At 39.3% G+C, this 14,919-nt stretch overlaps 1 protein-coding gene across 1 annotated transcript in view; it reads right to left on the bottom strand.

Moving 5' to 3' along the window:
- Positions 1 to 315: 315 nt before the first annotated feature.
- LOC141008100 (copine-8) overlaps positions 316 to 14,919 on the bottom strand; it is a 101,231-nt gene continuing 86,627 nt past the window's right edge. Inside the window, exons 17-20 of the mRNA XM_073480313.1 lie at positions 12,228 to 12,330; positions 10,535 to 10,592; positions 9,759 to 9,832; positions 316 to 6,567 (exon numbers count right to left, since the gene is read on the bottom strand). Of these exons, the coding sequence (XP_073336414.1) occupies positions 6,379 to 6,567; positions 9,759 to 9,832; positions 10,535 to 10,592; positions 12,228 to 12,330 (424 nt within the window). The 3' untranslated portion in view covers positions 316 to 6,378. The remainder of the gene's footprint in view (positions 6,568 to 9,758; positions 9,833 to 10,534; positions 10,593 to 12,227; positions 12,331 to 14,919) is intronic.

Below are 14,919 nucleotides of genomic sequence, written 5' to 3'. Positions count from 1 at the left end.
CGTGTGACAGGGCAGCGACAGTCGCACTAAATACCTCTTCAAACATGTGCCAATTAATGCAGGAGATAGCTGCCACAGACTCAGAGTTACCCTGAAACTCAGACTGAGTCAGAGGACAGACAGATGCTCCAGTGACACCTTTGAAATGGAAAAAATGTTACGTAGCGTTCCTGTGGCCGTGTGCTTTGTGCGTTTTTGGTGTGGGAAAACTTTATTATCCTGTCAGGAGGAGAAAACCACATATTACTCCTAATAAGCTATGAATGTTGAGAGGACGGAAAAGACAAACACAAAGAAATAAAACATGAGCTCAACTTTTGTGTTTAATATGAATATTTATTTAAAAATCCATAGTTCGATACAGAAATAGTCATCTATTATATGTATTATCAGACAATCAGTACTTCAGCCATGCTTTCTCTGATTAATTACTGTTTCAAAAAAGTACAAGATAATTTTTTTTTTTTCCCATAATTGAACTTGTGCAAAGGAAATCCACTAGAAAGCAATAGAAACACTGACACAAAATATAGAGAAACGATCAATTCCTTTAAACAATTCATTTTTCTGAAGAAGGCATCGCACAATTCCAAGAATATCAGTGAAAGATTTAAGGCCATTTTGTACAGTTAAGATTTTCATATAGATTTTTATATTTCAAAACACTCAGTTTTCAACAAAAGGAACTGGTGCATCCTTTGTAAAACTGTACATGCAAACATAGTGCACGTTGTTAAGAAGATATGACGAGCATACAATATATTATTTGGATAGCTTTAGTAAACAAAGATCTTATGTGTCTTAACACCTCACATGGTCTATTAAACCACTCATATAAAGGTGCCACACGGGCACACACACACACACACACACACGCACACACACACTCACTTGCGCACACACACCCAAAATATATTTATATCAAACACATGCATGTACACACACACAAACACTCACTCAACTCACACTTTTATGGGGCTTGGCGAGGTTAGCGTGCTGTTGCGATATGATGGAAAATGAATGTAAAATTAAATAATAATAATAATAATAATAATAATAATGATAATAATAAAATCCATCCACCCAAAGCAGACTAACAGAAGATAACTGGCACAAATGACTGTGGCGATAATGTGTCTATGTTTGTGTGAAGGTATGGAAGCAAAGATAGGCCAAAAAACAAAACAAAACCAGTGATAACACATAATTACTGAAGTAATAACTAGGTAATAGCTTGGTATTAACAATGGGTATATCTGTGCAATATTAGACTCCTTAGATTTATGTAACAGGGAAACACATGGGGGAAACTATATAGTAATAGTAGAGCAATATTTTGGCAACAATATGCTAACCTGCTAATAAGAAATGATAATATTATGGCACAGATGGGGTGATATCCTGATAATAATGAGGTAATACAGGTTGATGTTATCACAATAAAACTGGCTACTATCAGAGTAATACCTTCAAAATCACATGCAGTTTCTTGGAAGATGGAAAATTGGTAATTACTTTATAACACTGAAATTCCTCTTCCCTTGTTTCAAGGTAACACTGGACACACAACATGTTTAATGCTGTGACTTGTTCCTCGGCAACAAGTCCTGGTCGTTTCATGAATAATGAATCAGGACAGAAAAATTCAAAATATTAGTCTGATATTACCCAGATATACCCACTGTTGATACCAAGCTATTGCCTGGTTATTAATCTGGTAATTACTTTATGAACTTTAGCTAACTTTAGACAGATATTGCTGTGTAACTGACACTACTGAGTCAATCTGATTCTTCTCTACTTGTACTACTGTTAAACTCAATTTTAGCAGTAATTTAGTGATAACTTTAATGAGTACAATACTATCAGAGCAAGAAAAGATGAAACTCAAGTTGTAATAAGCCATATTTTTCCTTTATCCAGTTGTACCAGACCTGTTTTTTTCTAAAAATACAGAAATTTGCAGGGATTCCCCGAAACTGTCACCAAATATGAACATCAAACACTTCCCACTCCGAGCAGGATGCCCCACCTCGCAGAAACATCCCCACTCCGCCTTTTTAATCAACAAAAGCTATAAAAAACCAGCCCTGACCCCCGCAGTGTTGGATCGCTAACAGTTTGGAGGATGTGAGTTTTGTAATATATCTGCTGAGGCAGTAATGAGCTCCATAGTTTGACCTGCAGTCCTAATGATGACTCCAGCTACGCTTTGAACGCAGCGGGTGGCTGCAGGAGTGTGACTGCACCGGCTCAGCAAACAATTAGTCCAACTATATCAGCACTGTGCTTCAGCCGCAGTACAGGAGAGGACTGTGAGAACGGAAAAGATAAACTCCGGGAATGTTGAGCAACTTAACTACAAATATATAAAATGTCAGTTACAAAAAACCATCAGTCACTCTACTGTATAGTGTCGCACAGCATGTTCAGTGTGTGGTGTCCTTTTTTGTGTGTTAATTAAGAGAAGACACACAAGCCACATACTGTGTGACCTTTAGCCGTACATTTCTTATACGTGCATTTGTGCATCGAAAAAGAAAATAAAAGGCAATAAAACAATTAAAATAATGAGAATAAAAACACTTTCACACGTTGAAAAAAGAAGCAAATTACACCTCGCCACTCGCACAGTCACACCATGCTACTACTGGCCATTTGCTGATAATGTAATGTGGTGAAAGCCTGTAAGCAGAGTAGCGAAACAAGATAATGACACAAGTGTCTGGCACTGTCACAACAATGCTGAATACTCCGCCTCTGTAATCAGCTGACTGATAAGGGACATGGCATTGACTGAAAATGGCCAAAATGATGCAGCATGTGGAGACATTAGTGCAGCACGTAGCAGCAATCAGCACTAATGTTTTGCGCACTGAGCGTAGTATGTGTGTAAATGGGTTGATAAAACAAAGAGTTAATTAAAAAGTCTCCATTCTATAAAACGTCAGTTAGTGGATGATGTGGTGGTCATGAGCTTTTCAAAATAAAATATTAAATATATCTGTTAAGTTTAAATGTGGAAAATGAACTTGAATACTTCTTGAATACATATTTGATATAAGTTAAAAGGCTGTAATATATGATTATGTAATATTTGTATTTTCAAAATTAACACTTACATTGTTGTTAAATTGTGTGTTAAACAGGTAACTCACCACATTGTAACTCACCATTACAATGTGGGCTGTGTATTAACTAACTGACACTGTCTGGTTCAACTTAGTTTGATGTATAAAAATGGACTGTAACATCTGAAGACATCACGTCCACTTCAGACAAATGTTGGCAACACCTTGTAATAACCATCATTAATAAATTGTAAGTTTAAAGTTAATTTAACTTTAGTTAAAAGTTATTTCACTGTTCACTTTATAAACCATTTATTAAGCCACTGTTTCTTGTAAAGTTGCCACTGATGTTTATAAACTTTTACAACTGCTTAATAAATGTTTTATAAAGCATTTCATTGTTTGTTAACAGTTAAATAACTATTAACTGAAGTTGAATTAACTATAAATGAACTGTTTATTGATGATGGTTATTATTAAGTTTTACCTAAATGCTTGTCAATAGTATGGTACGCTTCATGTCAACTTCTTTAAGACTTCAGAGTGTTGATAAACAAATGTAATGTAAGCTTTAATATCAGTGCCACGCTTACATATCCTTTAACATTTTGGGTGCTGAACTAACTATCCAATAATTGTTGAAAGGTTTGTGCGTCCCCATTGTAGGCAAGACTTTTTAAAAACTGCAACTAAAGTTGTTTCAAAAGATGTAGTTGTTTCATACAACACACAAACTCGCCACATATTTTCACTCATCATTGAAACACACTCTCGATACAACACTGATCAAACCTCCCACATTCGTGACAAAAACTCTCATTCTTCATTAGATTTCATTTAGAAACGATCGCTCGATGTTAAACTAAAGACAAGAATCACACCGATCATCCTTTTTCCACATGATTGGCACACGTAAATACATATCATAAAAACAAACATATAAAAAGCTATATCAAAGCTAAAGGTGCAATAAAAATACACACCAAAATAAGAGAAATAAAACTGAACAGAAAGCCAACATAGGGAAAGTGTGTTTTTCTCTGCATTTTTGACCACTGGGCTCTTTATGCTCAAACAGTATTTTGTTTGAGAGCAGCTGCTGTCGTTTTACACGTGGGGCAGGGATGTGGTGTTAAGACGACACGATGAGACGAAACCCCTGGGCATGTGGGCATCCTATTGCCAAGGCAGTTTGGAGGAGAACAGAGACAGAGAGAGACAGAGTAGCTATGCTTCCATTCGCAAGTCAAAGAAATACTGCGCAAAAAATATAAAAGGTTGCAAAACAGAAATTGCAGAATTTGAATCTTCATCTACATCGCTCAAGCAAACAAAGTGGAATTTAAAATGTAAGAAAGTACAATACTTGTTCTTAAATGTTTACTAGTGTTGGCTACAGCCTACAATCTACAACCATGCTAGCAGCTCTATGAGGCTATACTGAGCTAAATGCTGACGTCAGCTGGCTAACGTGCTCACAATATGTACAACAAAATGTGAACATGCTGATGTTTAGCAGGTATAATGTTTACATGTTCACAATCGTGGTTTAGTGTGTTTTAGCATGCTAACATTTGCTAATTAGCACCAATTTCACAGCTACTTTGGGACAAAACACAAGACTAAGAGTTCACAGCCATGCTAACATTTGTACGAAGCTGTACTTAGACATTATACCTGCTAAACATCAGCATGTTAACATTGTTAGTGTGAGCTTGTTAGCATGCTGACGTTAGCATTTAGCTACCATGTTCACCAGCTTGGTTTATGGTGTTAGCATGCTAACATTCACTAATTAGCACTGACTTCACAGTTCCTTTGAGACTAAACACAAAATTCACAGCCATGCTAGCAGCTGGATGAGGTTGTGATAAGCTAAATGCTAACAGCAGCATGCTAACATGCTGACAATACCAGTGATGATGTTTAGCAGGTATGTTTACCATGTTCATCATCTTAGTTTAGTGAGTTAAAATGCTCATATTTACTAATTAGCACTCAGCATAAAGTACAGCAGAGGCTAAAGGGAATGTCATTAGCTTTGGTCATAAATCGAAGGACTGGGCAGATAAAATTATTGATCCAATGATGGTTCTAGATGAAAAGTAGATGAGAAAAGGATGGAACAGATATTTTACATTTTAAAAATGAACTTAAACTGTTATGCAGTGAATATGAATCATTTATAAAGCCGATTATGTTCTGAAATAAAAGCCATCCCTCATCCGATGAGCATAAAAATGATGCATTTTCTGTTCAGCTCGTCTTTATAACTTGCCATAAAATGGATGGAAACACAGCTAGTAGAAGAGAAAGAGGAACAAAAGAAGGGAAAGAAAGAGAGAGATAGACGGAAAGAAGGGAGACAGATCTCAGGCCTGAGCGCAGTGCAGACAGACGGACAGACAAGGTGAAGAGACAAATGGAGATACAGGCAGACAGACACTCATCCCCCACAGACAGACAGACAGACAGACAGACGGACAGACAGACGGATGGGTAGAAGAGGTAGTGCAGGGCCACTATATGCATGCACTTGACTGAGGCTACACTCATGCAAAAAAGGTTAATACAAACACCAGAATACAGTACGGTACAGTACAGCACGGTACGGTACGGTACAGAAGGGCTACCAGGACCTGCACTGCTGCTACCTGACACACATGCCAGGAGAGAGAGAGAGAGAGAGAGAGAGAGAGAGAGAGAGAAAGAGGGAGAGAGAGAGAGAATATTACAAGCCTCATATTGAAACTGTGTATATAAAAGTATCAACATTAAAAATCCTTGATAGCATTTACTGTAAACAGTGAGTGAGTTGGAAAGAGAGAGAAAGAGAAAGAGAGCGAGAGCGAGAGAAAGAAGAAGTTACAGAAGTCCAGTTATTTACAGAAAAGGTTCATTTAAGATCAAGTGATTCCTTTGTTTTGTCTGGAGACATTCTCTTCACATGTTTCCTAAGAGCTGTCCCTCATTTCTTCTTCCCTTCCTTTCGTCAGCGCTTCTATTCTTCACAGCCTTTTTCCCAAACTCTCTCCAAAAGCCTGTCCAGGTTTCCCAGGCGAAAAAAAAACAAAGAATTCCAGACAGTAAAAGGAATGCTCGACAGTGGAAGTAAACAGACTCTCATTGGCTTTTCCTGTCCTCAAAAGCGACACTCTCCTGGCCCGACATGCAGCTTCCTGAACACGAGAACGACTACCGTGATCCACGACGACGAGGCCTGGAGAGCGGCTTTAGGGAAATGGAAGTATTTTGGGTGTAAAGTTCAGCTAACCCCTGACTCCAAAACATTTATCCTCCCGGCTCCTCATATCTGAGTTTGGAGGGGTTGCCCCGGAGGCGTGTAGGGAGGCGGCGCTGGCGACGGCTTGATCCCGCGGGTCCTCATGTAGGAGAGGAACTGGTCGGGGATCTCAGCCAGGACATCTTTGGCGAGCCGGGCCATGCTCAGGATGTGGTTCCCCGTCCGGTCGATGTAGTCCCTGAATGGGACGAACTGAGAGGGAAGAAAATCTTTCAAAGTGAGATTTTGAAAAGAAGAAGAGCGAAGAAGCACGAGTACAATCATAGATTAGCATCCATAACTACACTGCAGGCATGCTAAACTTTGGATTTCTCCACATGTTGAAGACAGGAGGTGGTCTTTTATCACTTTTCCAAAACCAAAAACATAAGAGCAAAAGTGTAAGAAATGGATTAAACAGTGTGTTTATCTACTCTAATGTTAGCTGCAAACATTAGCATGTCTGGCAAACTAACTTGATGTTTTTTTGCCTGGGATTATAGCTTTTAGCCCAATATATTTTATGTCTTAAAAATATAGTTCCCCTTTACACTGTTATGATTTTTGAATTAAGTCAGCTGAAGACGATTTCAGCCTTGTCAATCAACTCGTGTAGGAAACATCTTAATTAGCTCGCTAACTACAGCTGATAAAATCTGCTTGAGACAGTCATTATTTTAGCTGCAAAATTGAAAGTCGGAATGAGAAGTCTGCTTTTGTCTACCTCTGTCTGACATCGAGGACCCAATGTTTCAAAAATAGGTACTGATTTTGAGTGGTAAATCTGCCGCTGTAAACTGTAAACTGTGCAAGAATAGGAACAACTGACCGAGCGAATGGTCAGTTGAGAGGAGTAGGAGAGGTGAAAATATTGATGGGAAATGATGAGTGGAGAGACAGTCGGTTTAGGAAACAAGCAGAAAGAGGAAAGAGATGAATATTTCAGAAAAAGGAGCAGGTGGAGTGTAAAGATGGAGAACAAAGGTGAGAAACAAGATTAAGAGCAAAGAAATGAGGGTGAAATGACTGTGAGCAAAACAAGTGGGGGGAATGATGAAAAGGAAATTTGAATTATGTAACGTAATTCATCCTCCTTGATTCAAGTTGCTTTGTTCGCTATTTTAAGCGGAAGACGCTCGTAAAATACAGTCATCTCTCCAGCCTGGATCACAAATTGGAGCTGCTACAGAAGAGAGTCTACCCTAATTAAGACGCTGCAGATTCGCCCCATTTTCTCAGATGAAATGAGACTGTCTGGTTGTCTGGTGAACACGAGCTGGTGAATGTCAAAACTTTTCTCCTTAAAAGCACTTGGAGAAAAATGTGATCCCTGAGGTCAGTGAGATAAGCAGCAAATGTGGATATAAAGAGGGTGCAAATAGTGATGTCACGCTCTTACTGGAAATATTGGGCATTAAAGCTCAGTGGTGCCTTTAAGGGCTGCTTCAAGCTTTAAGACGGAGAGAGGGGAGCCGGGCTCAGGGCCAGCAGATACATGCCAAGACCTAGTTAGCTTTAATAAATGTCTGGGATTACTGGGATCCAGTATTAGGCTCAAAATGTGGAGATTCAAACGGGTGTTGTTGTTGTTGACCGCTGTGACTCATCATTTACATTTCAAGACTGCTCAGTACTGCTCCACGAGATGTAAACAGATATGAGGTTATCTCGTTTACTTAATGAGCTGTTGTCACCTACAATCACCAGATCATATGAGAGGCCAATTTGTGCTGGAAACCCTCGCTGCAAAACATAAACCTCGCCGTGTCCCTCTGGGTTATTAGCTGGATGATAATGAGAGCCTGTAGGCAGAAGTAATGTAACGTTCCACTAGAGGAACTTAGTTTTACACCATCTCTGGGGCTTTCCTATGTGTGTGTGTGTGTGTGTGTGTGTGTGCGCACTTCAGCTTGTTAAAAAACCAACTAATGAGTTAGCCTCCCTCGCATCACGTGGGCTGAGGGAGGGTGTGAGGGAGCAAGATGTGACAGCGGCAGTAAAAAGGTCACGTAGGAGAGAAAAACAAACGGCTCATGCTTAATGTTTGCATTACTTTTCTTTGTCTTGACATTAGCATAACAAGTAATGATTGTAAAAAAACAATAGACACAAATGGATGAATACATGGAATGGATGACTGACAGGATGAAGGGACGACTTATCATAGTTAAGATTTTGTTTTTTTTCTCCACTTTATATCCCAAACTCTACATGGGAAGATTTGACATTAGAGCTGTAAACTTGGTGCAAAGAGTCTCATCATTTTTCACTTCTGTCCCTAATGCACTACCCAGGGCCCTTCTGTGTGACTGACTGCAGACCCCAAGCTGCCCTGCAAGCTTTTTAACTCGTACATTAAGCCGGGGTTACAGCTGAAGGTGTCGCTTCATCCACTTTAATAAGAAAGACACAAAGAAAGAGATTTGGCAGACTCCTCACAGATGCTGGGGAGCATGCCATTTTCTGTCTATGTGTATGTGTGCGGTTCATCTTGCCATCTGTCATGTGGTGCATCACGGGGTCGAGGTGACCGGGTGTCTGACTGCACGGACAGAGTTGAACGACCTGGACTGTTTTTTCAGTCACCTGCCTTCAGCCAAATAAATCCTCAGTGAAGTTTTTAAGGGAGAAAACATCTTCCGGATGTGAATGTCCAACATTAATAATTCACTGATTTAGTTCTGATATTTTTGGTTCATTAAATGCAGAGTATTTCATTTCTGCCACGAGGGGTCGCTCAATCGAAACAATGAAAACAAAGGAGGTAGTTTGAAAACATCATGAAGTAGTATGGTGCGGGATCGTAGGAGTTGTTGTGTGAGCAATGATTAAAATGTGTCAGAAATCAGGTTCACAGGCGAGGTGGTGTGTTAAAGTTTTATATTTTGTTATGTTGTTTGTTGAGTTAAAGCGACAGGCGACCAAATGAATCGTGCTGTTACCTTAAAGAAAATCACAGATTACATTTAAGTTTAAGTTTAATGTCAACTATACTGATTTAATGGTAATTTTATCAGGAGTATGCACCAATAAAGCATCAGCTGCCATGTTATGAGACCGTATATACATTTAGTTTGAGGACCTTTATTATCTCGGTTTTGTGCTTCTAAGTTGCGTATTCCGAAATGAATGTCTTTAGTTAAATGACCATGGATCAGACCAGGGCAGTTTTAATTTACATCACAGAGAGACCACACCACAGGGTTAATAGGGGCCAAGCAGCTAGTATTGGCCCTGGTGGTGTCTAGTCAACTACATCATTACAGATAAAAATCTGAACAAAAGTGATGATAAAGGATCTACATGGCCAAGTGGCAGAGCCTATTTGTAATCTTGGACGTGGTTTAATTTGTCATTTCTGTGAAAACAGCGCAGAATGGTTTGAGAGAAAGAAAGGTGTGTACCTGAACAATATCCCTCTCAGCATATCGTCCTCTGGATGAGATTCTGACTTCGTCACCGTCTAACTCAACCATGGCTGAGGAGAACACAGATAAAACAGAATACACACATGAGCATTATTTCTCACTGTTGTCAACGAGCAGCATCTCTGAAATAGAGCTCATGTTTCTCTGATTCTATAGAGCAGAAACTGGGGTTGTGCGTTATGACAATATATATCGTGTAATCATTTCATATTATCCTCTATCCTTTATTCCACAAGTACAAATCACACTGTTTACGGCAATATGTTTTGTAATTTGGACGATGCTTTGCCTTCTTCCACATGGATGCAGGCGTGGAGAGGAATGAAGGAGAGTGAACGTGACACAGAACAGGATATTTCCTAACTGGAGAAGGACTCCAACCAATCAAGACAAAACCAGGAGCTCGTACCTGAAAGAGCAGCAACTACCCAAATGGTTTGGGTATGAAAAGTCTGACGGACGGGAAAAGCATACCTCGCAAATTCTGCTAAATACAGGCTTTATTGAAAATTTACACAAAGGTTCTGTCAAGTATATCATTCAAAATGTAATAAGAAAAAAACCTTTGTATGTGTTGATTTTATATAAACTATTATTCTTTGAATTTATAGAAAACATGCTATATCATGATGTGTCTTGTTATCTGAATATGAAATGATCTACACCGGGATGTCGTCACATCACACAGCCCTAGTAGAAAGTTTCTTATACATAAATATTACTCACAAGTTTTTAAGTTCTTGTTGACTTACCATCAAATTCTGCAGGTCCGACCCCCACGATGATGATTGACATTGGCAGGCAGGAGGCCTGCAGGAGAGGAGCGCAAAAATGTATATTTGATCCACTTTAAAAATATGAAAGAAAAATTGTAAAAAGCTGTGTGTAGGATGAAGATGAGCTACAGGTTAACATATCCAGCCTCTGTCGTCATGAGCGGTAAACAAAGCATAAGTGACATGTTCATGTCTTCCCAACATGTATAGTACGTACAGTAAGTGTAAACATTGGTGTGTGTTTCTGCAGGACCTCCTAACGCGCTGCGTGGGTTGAGACATCACAGTGAATAATATTAGAGACGAGGGAATCAACAACATGGCCTGAGCTCACTGACAGCTTAGAAATGACATGTGTTTGTGTGTGTGGCTGTGTCACAGAGCTTGTGTATTAGAGTGTGTGTCTTCAATGTATTGTAATGGGTTGACCTCAGGCTGCACAGCAATTGATGATCTTATCAAAATATCTCATTTATTTTTGCTCCCCTTGGTAAAGGTCTTCTTTATGTTTCTACCGCCACCTCCTTCTACCATGTCGCCTCCTTTTCTTTCCATCTCTGATTTCAAAGACCTCAGATGGATCACTGCCTTCACAAATATGGTTGCACTGTTCACTTTGTTTGTGTTCTACATCAGACACCCCGGCTTCCCTCTGGAGCATGCCATGACCTGACAGTGATGGAGAGGAAGGATGGAGGCTGAATTACAGGCTGTCAAAAGGGAGGCCGGCAACAGCAAACACTAAAAAAATATAACAGGAGTAAAGGCTCCCTAGTCATGGCGTATTTCTGTTGGCATTACAAAGAAGGACAGATATCTAGAGATGAGTAAAATGTTTGTCAGTACCAAATATTTCAATCAGCGACCCTTTTTTACTGCAAAGATCTGGCCGATTTTAATTAAGTTTGTAAGGGAAACACTATGTGACTTTTCTGCACTCTGCACTTCTGACTCCATTGTCAAAACATCCATAAGGTGACTGTGATCCACCTCACAGCTGCACAGCTGTTTTCCAGCTTTCATTTAAAGACAGGTTTTTGCTCTCAGGAGCAAAAAAAAAGGTAAAGATTACGACAGGCCATGACAGTTCAACTCATCTCAATATATTTTGTCATGGTTTTATGTTCAAGCAACTATGCGTTATGAAATACTGCACGCTACTGCATAACTGCTGTATGGAAGTTCTTTTTTGATGACTAAAATAAAGAAAATAAACAGTAAAATACCTTCCCCAACAACCAATTCATACAGACACATCTATTAGTTTCTACCTAAATCAGCAGCTGTCTTTACGGCAGAAAGTCTCTCTTCATTCATTCGTCTCCTTTCTTGTTCACAATTCCGACTTTGCATCTGTGTTATTTTTCATCTTTTGTGAGGCACGTTGCATCACTCTGCATCTTTTATATAAAATCTGCTTCTAAATGAAGATTTATTAGTTTGGGTTGAATTGCACGTTCACTGTATTTTTGCCTTTGTGCTTTGCTTGAGATGAGAGACACTTCAACTTGGGATTCAAGGCTGTAGGTCTAAGTCTATGTCTTAAGGATTGAAATGGTCATGCCACTTGCTTAAAGCTGATTTCCTGATCGCTCCAGGTCAGTGAACTTTCTTTTACCAGTTGTGTCAGGCGCATGAACCCCAGTGTACTGTCAGGTGTCACCCTTACATTGACGATAGACTCCTTGGCCTGGGCCATGTCTGAGATGACGCCATCTGTGATGATGAGGAGCACAAAGTACTGGGAGCCATCCTTCACTGAAGCTGCATACCTACACACAAAAACACACAAAACCATCTTTGCAGTTATTCCTGTGCTGCCATCCTCTTTAGTTTACTATGATGATTCAATACATGAGCAGATCAAGCATCCTTCTGTGTGATTTTAATTAAAGTGTTTAGCTTGTTCCCAAATTAATTAGAGTACATCAAAATAGTTCTGAAAAGGATTTTCCTCACTGAATAAATGTCACTTACCTCCCACTCTGGAGGATCTCAATCTGTCAAGCACATCTACCTTTGTGTCAACTCTATAGATCCTCAGCTCAATACAGGCTTTCAATTTATCCTGCCATGTTGAGTGTGACCTTTCACTCCCCTGTGAGTTGTGAACCCACTGCTACTGATATTTACACACGGAGATTATTTCATTCGCTTCGGCTTCACCTTTCTACACCGGGAGGTTAAATCTATGAGTATGACTGCCTCCTCCTCACTAGACATAGCTGGTATTTAAGTTTTAAGGTAGAGAAAGATGGAGACGTAGGGCAACAACTAAATAGAAGTAGAGAGGAAGAGCAGGGGAGGAGAAATTAAGTAAATAGTTAATAAGCTGCATGTGGGAGTGAAGTAAGACACAGAGGAGAAAAAGGGAGTTGTTATTGAAATATTGAGAGGAGGTGGAGGTGGGATTACAGATGAGGGAGGAGGGTGATGAAAACAGCCTGTACTTGGTAACACACTGTTAGCAGGGACTGTAGTTGGCAGTATAGTTGCAGAAAGACACTACACGTATCTTAAAACACCTAGTTTTGAAATGTTTTAACTATTTCAGGAGGAAGAGAGTACTCATCAAATTCTTTAGGAAAAATTATATTGATGAGATGTAGTCTGGCTCAGTTATTTGCTGTGTAGATTAAAACATTTTGCTACTTTATATTCAAGTGTTTTTTTTTTGTGCTCTGTCATTTGCCTGGACCAGGAAGAGAAGTAGCAGATATTACAGATCCACATAAACTGTGATAGAGAATGCAGTAGGTGAAAGTCAAATAAACCAAACAAAAAGAAGAGAGCTATAGAGAACAGAACAGAAAACACCACTTCACCTCATTACCTTACGAAGCAGCTGGATTTGCGGATCACATGATCATATGATGTCACAAATCCATCTTGCCAGGCTTCAAGCTATGCGTTTGTGGCCGAACACACAGCTGTTGAACCAATCAGGTTCCTTCGACCATGATATGTGCGTGGTTTAGGTGTGACAACCAGCGAAAGATGCAACTGTTTGAAACCTAGATAGGTTAGCGTAAGCATAGATGCTGCTTTAGCATCAGTTATATCACAACTGGAGGGTATTCTTCATTGAAAGAAGAGCAAAGAACAGCACTGAAGGCTTTTCTCAATGTAAAATATGTTTATTGAATCCGTACAAAACCCCTCAGGTGCACTAACACTTCAAACATCACTTTTTGTGCGGGGTAAGCAAACAAGGTATAATGTGTTAATTGATGAGCTTTAGAGCTTTAGCTGCTGGTACAGTATGCTTACATTGTTAGCTTTTAACAGCCATCATTTTCCCCGTTTCCAGTCTTTATGCAAAACTAACCTCTTCTGACTGTAGCTTCATAAGCCTACTAGCCACTCTAAAGTTCTGTTTGTATTTAGATTAAACAAACAAGATACAGTACAGCATGTTAATTAGTGAGCTTTTTGAAGTTTGGTGAGGGCTGTTTTCCCCAGTTCGTTGTGCAAATTAAGCTAAATGCCTTCCAGCTTCATCTGCATTCTCATAAAGATATGACTGTTTTAACTGTATCACTTTTCTCCTCTAACTCTTGGCAAGAAAGCCGTCAGAAAAAGAGAATATCAAGATTTTGATGTACTTAGAGAAATTTGTGATTCATTCGTGCAATTAAAAAACGTGTTACAGAGGAGTGGACAAAGGCAAGAAGGGGAAGTTCATTAAGGTGGTTTGATGGAATGAACACATAAGTCAGGAAAGAGGAGTAAAAGGAGTTACTGTTACTGTGACATTACAGGATAAATGAAAGTAAACCGCTGCCGCTGTATTACTGCTTCCCTTCAGAGAGCCTTTGCCTCTTCATGTGTAACCACCCAATTAAGATTCAGTAAATTACCTTCTAAATATGTGAAGTAACCTGATGAGAGGCTTCACTTGAGTACATCTCTTTAATTACACACTTGCATGAATAGTTCCTTAATGTCTCTTTTTTTTATTTCAGAACTTTGTCTGGATCACGTGTCCACGTGGCTTTCCTACAGCATAAATGATGTTCTAATCTACGCAGAGACAAAAACAAACATGCAATCAGCTGTCAGTTACTTTGTCTGTTTAAGTCCTTAGTTCCTCTCTCCAACTCTTGTTAGCTACCTGGCAACACTCGCTGCACAGAGCTAATTAAAGAAAACCTGAGAACGTGTCAATTGCAGAGTGAAATGTACTTGGTGTTCTTTCACGCATAATCAAATGATTTGAAGTTCCTTATATAAGCAGTGTTGTAAGTGTAAAACATTGTGCATGTGGTATGATGATAATTGAAAAACCGAAAATAAGACTGTGGAAAAGTAAACCTAAGAAACCACCAACTGATAGAGTAAGAAAAGTTGGTAAAATGTGA

This window comes from Pagrus major, chromosome 14 (genome assembly GCF_040436345.1).
Source record: "Pagrus major chromosome 14, Pma_NU_1.0".
NCBI classification, from domain to species: Eukaryota; Metazoa; Chordata; class Actinopteri; order Spariformes; family Sparidae; genus Pagrus; species Pagrus major.
The sequence above is the reverse complement of the archived record's forward strand: the minus strand, read 5'-3'. Positions and strand labels throughout refer to the sequence as shown.